The sequence below is a fragment of the Euphorbia lathyris genome, chromosome 6, assembly GCF_963576675.1.
Source record: "Euphorbia lathyris chromosome 6, ddEupLath1.1, whole genome shotgun sequence".
NCBI classification, from domain to species: Eukaryota; Viridiplantae; Streptophyta; class Magnoliopsida; order Malpighiales; family Euphorbiaceae; genus Euphorbia; species Euphorbia lathyris.
The window spans coordinates 60966476-60975781 of NC_088915.1; the positions used below are offsets into that span (position 1 = coordinate 60966476).

At 35.6% G+C, this 9306-nt stretch overlaps 1 protein-coding gene across 1 annotated transcript; it reads left to right on the plus strand.

Moving 5' to 3' along the window:
- Window positions 1–1598: 1598 nt before the first annotated feature.
- LOC136233934 (protein MALE DISCOVERER 2-like) lies at window positions 1599–5866 on the plus strand. Its single transcript, XM_066023665.1, has 12 exons — window positions 1599–2005; window positions 2165–2570; window positions 2673–2805; window positions 2897–2968; window positions 3119–3262; window positions 3655–3716; window positions 3793–4230; window positions 4354–4544; window positions 4626–4758; window positions 4838–4995; window positions 5094–5285; window positions 5371–5866. Exons 2-12 carry the CDS (start codon window positions 2480–2482, stop codon window positions 5629–5631), a joined length of 1875 nt encoding a protein of 624 aa, XP_065879737.1. The 5' UTR covers window positions 1599–2005; window positions 2165–2479; the 3' UTR covers window positions 5632–5866.
- Window positions 5867–9306: the final 3440 nt, after the last annotated feature.

The window sequence follows — 9306 nt, forward strand, 5'->3', positions numbered from 1 at the left end:
CTTCCCGTCCCTCTTACTAAGCACAACGTTCGCTTTCTCCTGGGCGATCAGAGCTGCCTGAAGCTTTCGCCTCTCTGCAATAACATCATTGGTGTTAATTCTCCCCCTGCAAGAAGGGGCGAAGAACAGAAACTGGTCAATAAAACGGATCAAAAAGGTGCAGAAGATACCTTCAAAAGCTTTAAAAGAATTGTAGCGGATCTCTCTATCCTGTATCATCACTAGAGGTTCGCCAGAGTTCATAATGGCCAAAGCTTGGTCATACGCCCAAAAATCATGCTTGAGAGATCGAAGCATTCGCAGGGTATTCTTCTCTTCTTGGGTAAGGTAAAATTTCTGATTCGTCGTCTCCTTTGGTCTATAGTTCCATCCAGCAGGAAACCCTAGGGGTACGCCTTCCTCTATCTTTACAAAGAAAAATATTTGCTCCCAACGATGGACATTCGACATCTTACTGTGAAAGGGCGAATACCCTTTTAACTTGGAAAAAGTGATATGACTTTCCACCCCCCGCTTGGACATGGTGTGAAGAGTTCAAAAAAGGTGAGGGCTCAGAATCAAGCCTAGATTCGCCGCCAAGTAAGTGTCTCCGGGGGCACTCTGATGCCTAAGTCAGTAAACTTCTTAAAAGAATAAACTGTAATGACAAAACAAAGCTAAGAAGAGTGTGTAAGTGTACCTTCTTTGTCATGTTACAAGGGTATTTATACAGGTTTGAGTGAAAACTGTAATAACCTTCTCTTTAATATTCCTTTAATGGAGAGTAATGTTATTTCAATGTAGTTTAACTCCATCCTTTAACCTCTAGGTTTTGACAGGTTCTGAGCTATCATTAATGCTAGTTAAGTGATAGTGAGTTACGTCGTACAATCATCTGTTTCCTCTAGAGGCGGATTACCATATGAGGCGAATCCCCTCTTGGGCGGGTCTTTGTAAGAATCTCTGGCACGACACCGTATTTTCCACTATGGCGGATCATAAGTGGAGACCTTACGAGACGACATCGTATTCTTGTTATGCGCCGTGTGGCAGATCGTTTGAGGGAATGCTCAAGATGACGCCGTACTCCTATCTGTACGCCATATATATCTTGGAGGCGGAATTTTATTTCCCTCAAGCCCTCTTCGCAAGGGAATATCTTTGATTTAGTCCTTCATGTTTCATGGTAGATGTTATCACAAATAATAAAAAAAACGTACGAAATTGTTTCAATTTATCGACAAACTTGTTTGGAATGTCCGATGTAACCGTTAAATAACAGAGAAACCAGTTTTTTCAAAAATTTTCAAACACACAACTAAAATTGATATTTTTTAAAAATATTAAAATTAAATTAGCAGAATTTTATTTATTAGAGGTTTTTCAGTAAGTTGAAATGAAATATGGGGCTGAATGACTAGGAGGGTCCGTATGTTCTTTTTTGCCGAAAAAGAAAACAGATACGCACGAAGCCATATATATAAATCTAGATATCGTTATTTTTTGGGTCCTACCTAACTTACCAAATCATCTATGAAATATTAAAATAATAGATACGGCCCAGCCAAAAAAAAAAAAAAAAAAACTAAACAAAATGGAAAACAGAAGACAGGTTCTTGGGGTGGATGGTGGGGGGTAGAGAGGTGAGAGAGAAAGAGAGAGAAAACAGAAAAAGATCAATCAAAGAAAAAAAAAAAACATCAGAGAAAAAAAAAAGCCAGAGATTAAGAAAATCTGGGTAAGAAAATAATGCAAATCTTTAAACTATTTATCAAAATAACCTTACATTGAGGGACTTCCTCTGAGATCATCCTTCCAAGGGGCAGTTTTTGAAAAATATTTCATCTTTTCTTTTTTTCAAATTATATTCTCTAAATTATATTTTTTTCATTTGCTGCCTTTTTTAATCTCTATCTTCCTCTTTCCCATCACCACCCCCATCCATCACATTTCTTTCTCTCTACAACAACATTGGAATTGCAATATTGCCCTCAACAACACCAGCATTACAAGCTACTTGTTTTTGGTAAATTCTATTGCCCCTTTTTCTTTTTCTGTCTTTTAGATTGCTTGCTATTGAGGGGATTCCTTGATTCTTTGTTTCCCTTTCTAAATGCAGTATCTTTTTCTATCAATTCCATGGAAATTAACATATTTTTGTGGTTCTTGTTTCTTTGGATTTCAGCTCCAATCCATTTTGGGAGGTAAAGATTTATGTTGTTGGCCTGCTGAGGCAGGATATGTAATTTCGAATGAAAACAAAAATTTAGAGATAATAGATTAAAGGAAAAATGAGGGACCCCGATATGATCATCATAGACAAACATCAACAATTTGAATTTCTAAGATAGTGTTGTAACTTGTATAGTTATTTGTAAAAATATATTCAATAGTAATTGTTGGCTGTGAGTTGAGGAGGGAGGGGGTGGTTTTGACAAGAAAACCTGGCGATTTCTTCTTATCATAGCTGCCTCCACTGCCTGTGTTGCTTCATCAAGAGATGGGGGATGGATGGAACTCATATGGATTCCACTTCTTGGCTTTGATTATTCTTCTTCCAATTCAGGCTTCTTTGTCACTCAATGATGAGGGTAATTGTCATTTTTCTTTGCATTTTCTAGTATTCATGTGTTCTAAGATGAGAATTGTAGAATCTGGTTTTGATATATCTACTCAATGTGGGGTGAATGCAGGATTAGTTTTGTTGAAATTTAGGGAAAGAGTGAGTTATGATCCAGTTGGTGCTTTGAAGGACTGGAATCCAATGGATAATGATCCTTGCTTGTGGCCTCATGTTCAATGTGTTGCGGGTAAAGTGCGAATATTGTAAGTTCCTCTTATGTTCTTGCTTGATGAGAGCTATGCATTGTCAAAAGATTGGACTTTTTTTGGTTGTAATAGTCTTGTCTACTTGTAGAGATTTTAATGAGCTGCAGCTGGAAGGGACTTTGTCACCTGAACTTGGCAAACTTATTCACCTAAAATCTCTGTAATGATCCTAATTGAGTTTTGCAATTTTGTGGTTTTGAATGTAAATGGAACAGATTTGTATTTGAAGATTTGTAAAGATTCTATTGTAGACACTTAGCTGTGGTATTGAATCTAATTGGATTGTCTTTTGGCTATGCTTTCTTTACAGCGTACTTAGTAAAAACAGTTTTTCTGGCACCATTCCTGAAGAGATTGGAGAACTCAAAATGCTCGAGCTGCTAGACTTGAGGGATAATAACTTCAACGGAACAGTTCCAGTAGAAATACTAAGATTGCCATCACTAAAATGCTTGTGAGTTTGTTTGTAGTTTATTTCATTGATTACAACAATACATTCCGTAGTTTTGTAGCCTAAAACCAGCTGTACGTTAGGTTGCTTTGTCATGATAAGTTTGAAGGAAACAGTTCTGTAAAGATTGGGAGGCTTAACTGTTTTTCTGATTTGCAATTTGATAAAAAAACTTGCATGTGCTGCAGCCCCTTCAATTGGCTGTATAAGTAGAAAGGTGGGAAATGGGTATGTAAGCTACTCATCTTTCCGTCTCAAAACCCAATAATACAGCCATTAACGGGGCTTATTAATTAGTAATATCTAGAATCTTCTGTATGTGAACACATGCATATATGCACTAGTGAAGATGTTTATCATATTCTATAAACTAAGGTCTTTAACCATATTACAAGGTTCAAGCTTGGAAAGGATTCTCAGCCTGAATGTGGTGGAAACTGCTCTACGAAGTTGCCCAGTGAGTATAAGAGGATCCGAGCTTTAAGTTAAATTTCATGTGAGTGATAATCTAATTCATTTCTTGCTTTGATCAGGTTCACCTGAGCTGCAAATATTTCAAAATATAGAGATCATTGTTAATTCTGTACGTCGTAGACTATTTGAAAAATCCAGTAACCTTGCGGCTCCACCTGCAGCTGGATCTTCCTCAACTCAGGTCATTACTTTACAGGCTAGTCAAAGCAGTGGGAGTTTCCGAGCTATACCAAATGCAAAGAACATCAATTCCCCCCCACCAGTGCCTGTTAATTCTCCACAGGCGAAAAGTGCTTATTCTGCAAAAAGTGTTCCGCAATCTACAAGCAGTGCAACTTCAGAACATAAATGGATCTATTTCTTGGTTATACCTTTTGCATTTTCCATGTTTATTGTTTCTGTAGCCGTGCTCGTTTTTGTCCGTAAACGAGGCGTCACAACCATAGGTCCTTGGAAGACTGGATTGAGTGGACAGCTGCAGAAAGCATTTGTTACAGGTGAACTTCATGATGTAGTTAAAAAGAGAGAGCGAAAACTATGACATGGCTTTGGATTGCATTGCAATATATTAGTATTCTGATAATAATTAATTCGAACTGTATTTTTCATTTTAAATTCAGGGGTCCCCAAGCTAAATCGACCAGAACTGGAAACTGCTTGTGAGGATTTCAGCAACATAATCGACACTCGTGACGGTTGCATTATGTACAAGGGAACCCTGTCCAGTGGAGTTGAGATTGCTGTTTCATCAACGTTAGTTGCTTCTTACAAAGACTGGTCAAAGAACGCTGAGATATCATATAGGAAAAAGGTGCGTCTCTTTTTCTAGTTACTTAGCAGATTATATTGCCTTTTTCTATTTAATTTTCTTCCTTTTTCCTGTTCATGTCAGATTGATACTCTGTCCCGTGTCAACCATAAAAACTTTGTCAATCTAATCGGCTACCTCGAGGAGAATGAACCTTTCGATAGGATGATGGTGTTTGAATATGCTCCAAACGGAACCCTCTTTGAGCATCTGCACAGTAATTCACTCGATTAGTTTGTTTAACAGTGGTAAATTGTTATCTAGAATTCTGAAACAACTAATCTGTTCTTTTTCAGTTACGGAAATGGAACATCTTGATTGGTCTATGAGGATGAGGATTATCATGGGCATCGCATATTGCTTGAAATACATGCACCATGATTTAAATCCACCAGTAGCGCATTCTAACTTGAATTCAACTCAAATCTATCTTACAGATGATTATGCTGCTAAGGTAAACATTCAAATATATCCCTTCTGATAGGTTGTCTTAATGTGTTGCATCTTGTTTCTTTCTCCTACTATCTTTATGAATGGAATGACTTTACTCAGATTGGAGAGGTATTTTTCTCGCCAGCGCGACCATCAAGGCCGAAAATATCTAGTGATAGTGAATTAGAGCATTCTGTGTTGCCACCTTTGGCTGATCCAGACACAAATGTGTATTGTTTTGGAATTCTGTTGCTTGAGATCATATCAGGGAAGCTTCCGTACTCAAAAGAACAAGGACCCTTAGAGAAATGGGTAATTCTACAATCTAAGAGCACTTAGTTTGCTTTGACATATGATATAACAGATTGATTTAGGCATAAAAATGTGAACTTTGCAGGCTGCTGAATATTTGAATGATAGCCGGTCGATCAGCTACATGATTGATCCAACCCTTAAGGCATTCAAGAACAACGAGCTGGACGTAGTCTGCGGGGTGATCCAAGAATGTATACAACCAGATCCAAGGAAAAGACCAACAATGAAGGATGTTATCACCAAATTGAGAGAGGTAATTGCTATTTCACCAGATCAAGCAACTCCAAGACTTTCTCCGCTGTGGTGGGCTGAACTTGAGATACTATCTGTGGAGGCCACTTAATTCTCTCAACTCTTTTCTGTGTATTGTAAGTCAAAATGTCTCATTTGTTGTCAAAATATAAATTTAGCTTTTTAATTGGTTGCTCACACCACATCATTCAATCTTTCATTTCCTTGTCTGTGTATTTTCTTTTATTTTTGGTATTGTTTCATTGTATACGTTTGTTCATAACTCCATTTCTTCCCACCATTTCCTTCAGTATGATAGTGTACTATATGCTTTATTGGATGATGTATGCACTTTGGCTTCTGGTAAAAAAAAAAAGAAAAAAAAACATTAAATCATGATGAGGCTGTTAAAGCATATATATATTTTGTTGTTTGCATTCTTAGAAGTTATTAGGAAGCGGAACGAGCTTTGTAATTGGTAATTAGTTAATGGTGGCTTCTGGTAGTCCTAAACTTGTCGTGTCTATTTTCATCATCCTATCTGATCGGCAATCATGTTGGTAAACTTCTCATCAAGTATTTTCCGGATTACATAGTTTTTCAATGAGCTTCGATTTATGAGAAGAATATGATTTTTATTTTTGTTGTATTTTTACTTTTTTGTTTTAATTCTCTTTGTAGTCTTTTGACTGCTTTTTGTAACTTCTTTTATTCTTTTTGTGGATCTTGTACTGGTTGTAGCCTGTATGGGTGAGAAGTTTTATTACTCTTAATTTTTTTTTTTTATGTTGTATCTGTATTTTTAATCTGATGCAATGATATATGACATTTTTATATAAAAAAAACAAATATTTTCTAGTATCTTTTGTGAGGCTGGTGGATGATACGGACATAGCTGAGATACAAGCACAAAGTTATGCATGAGAGAAGGGAGTGATGGGGTGTGTGTGAAGAATCCGACTACTAGGTGTGTGTTGATTCAGTTTTTTCACACCTGGGTTTGTTAAAGTTTAATATAAAAGCTATTTTTGAGCTTTAAGTACGAGCTAAAACTTTTAGTTCAATTGATTCCATGGTAAGTGTATTTTGATATTTAGTTCAGTTTGATAAAAAAAAATGTAAAGAAACCGTACTGAATTACTCATATTTCTGCATTTATATGTATATGTATATGTATATACACATTTGATTTTATAAGTTGTTTGGCTCTTTTTTGGAAAATGTAGTCTTGCCAAAAAATTATAGTATTCTCGAACTATGAAATAAAATTGCGTCTATTGACTTCTGAAAATTAAAAGATTGTTAGAAATAAAAGAGACCTCAAAATACGGGTAAATTACATACATGGTGTAGAACATGTCTTTTGGTGGCCTTCTATTAAAGTATATAGCCAGTAATTACGATCGATCAACGCAAAGTCAACGTGCCACATCAGCAATTTGAGATCTCTAAAAGACAAAATTGCCGACGTGGCGTATTGACTTCGCGTTAACCAGTTAACTTTTGACTTTTAAGGTGGTAAAATTGTGAAATAAGACAAATGTTGTATGTCACGTATGTAATTTGCCCTAAGAAATACCGAACAAAATAACATAAATTGCAAGATAATATACTTGGACTGAAATTCAACTAAATGTCTATAAAAAGAAATTCGAAGAACAAGCACTTAAAAGAATGGTGAAGTCTAAAGCAAATTTGCTAGAGCTTTGTTTTGATTGTGTGTTTAATTGGTCTTTTCAACTTGATTTCTCCTCTATATGGATGCTGAGAGTAACTTCCTACTTGCTTTTAGAGGTGTCAATGAGTCGAATCAATACCGAACCTAAGTAGGTTTGGTTCGGCTCGAGAACCGAAGAAATCAGACTCAGCTTGAGCTTGAAGTTCAATGAGCCTATAATTTAGGCTTGATTTGAGATCGAAGCTCGACAACCTATAATTGTTTAGGCTCGATTCGAGATCGAAATAGACTTGACTCGAGAAAAGCTCGCAAATGACTTGATTTTAATTTATTCATTGTATCTTATTTAGTATTTTATCATCTAATTTTAGCTTTCTAATGACGGAAATATTAAATTAACTTTAAAAAAAATTAACATATAATCAACAACCAAAACTTATAGGATTAAAGAAATATAGTTATGCTAACAAGTCAAATTTAATATAAAGTCTACAACCATATAGTTTTAACGGGGCGTTTGGTATTTTATTGGAATAGGGATAAGGATAAATGTCGGGATAGGGATAATGATAAAAAAAAAATGATAGTCGAGAATTATTAATCAATGTTTGATATGTAGGATGGGGATAGGGATAAAATAATACATTTTAGGGTAATTAATTTATTAGTCCCTATATTTTGACAAAACACACTGTTTAGTCCCTGTATTTTCAAAAACACATGGTAAGGTCCCTAACCTTTTTATCAATGAACTGTTTTAGTCCTTCCGTCTGTTTGTTATATTTTTTTTACCGTTTATGACTTCAGAAATGACTAAATTACCCTTTACTATTTACCTTCAAACTTTAGAAGAGAAAGTCTAATTTAAAAGAAGTTATTTGTATGGAGAACAAGAAAAAGAAAAGACCCAATGAATACGAATTTGAACGATTAAGAAGAAAATCAAGAAGAAGAACATTCAAAGTTGATTTCAGATGCATTAGAGTTTAAAGGAAAGGAAAAGAAGAACGCAAATCCAAATTGACTAACAAAATCTTCATGAGAGTCTAACGGCAGGGACTAAACAGTTCACCGAGAAAAATGTTAGGGACTAAACAGTTCATTGAGAAAAAAGTTATGGACTTTATCATGTGTTTTTGAAAATACAAGGACTAAACAGTGTGTTTTGTCAAAATATAGGGACTAATAAATTAATTACCCTACATTTTACTATTTTAACCTTATTTAAACTACATAAGGTTAATTTGAGGGATAAGACGGACTTTTTCATCCTATTAAAATCGCAGGATCTTATCCAACCTCCTTATACCACCCCTCTTGGGTATAAGATTTGAGGGATAAGAGACTTATCCGTCTCATTTTTCTATCTCTCAAACAAACACGGGATAACTTATATCGTGTTTTTTTTTATATATCCCACCTCCTATATCCCTCCTAACAAACACCCCGTAAGTTTACAACAAATTTAACATATAAAAAATATAGTAGTTAAAAAATCAGTCGGACCTGCTCATCAGCTTTCGAACCGAACCTAAAAAATCTCCGATTGGCTCGTAAATGTCTCAAGCCTATCCCAAACTCGAACCAAGTTTTGACCGAGCCGAATTCGAACAGTTTGCTAACCATCCTAGCTCATTAACACTCTGCTTGCTTCTATTAATTCAGGTTCTTCACCATCTTAAATAATTGCTCAAGTTGTGATTTTCATAACTTCCACGATAGATTAACTTTGACATTTTCTAACATTTCCGAAATCTAATTAGTTTATAGAATATATGTTAAAATATTAAATGGCATCCTGGTTCTCCTAAGTATTCATCCTTGCTTTCTTCAAATGGAACCTTTTCAGTTTCCATGTTCCATCAAACCTCTGGTCGAGTCTCCTTTAGGCCTATTCTTAACTTGGAGGCCGAACAGTTTTCTCGTTCTTCCAAACCAAATCTGCACTGTCGCTTTCTCTAGGCCGAACCGCATGATAAGATTTATCATCACAAATTTCTCTAGGTACCTTTCTTTGGTCAGATCCTTTCACGGAAGATGTTTTTCTAGTCCTTTCTTTGCCTGGTCTTTATAAAGGAGATGTCCTCATTATATTATTGGAACTTACTT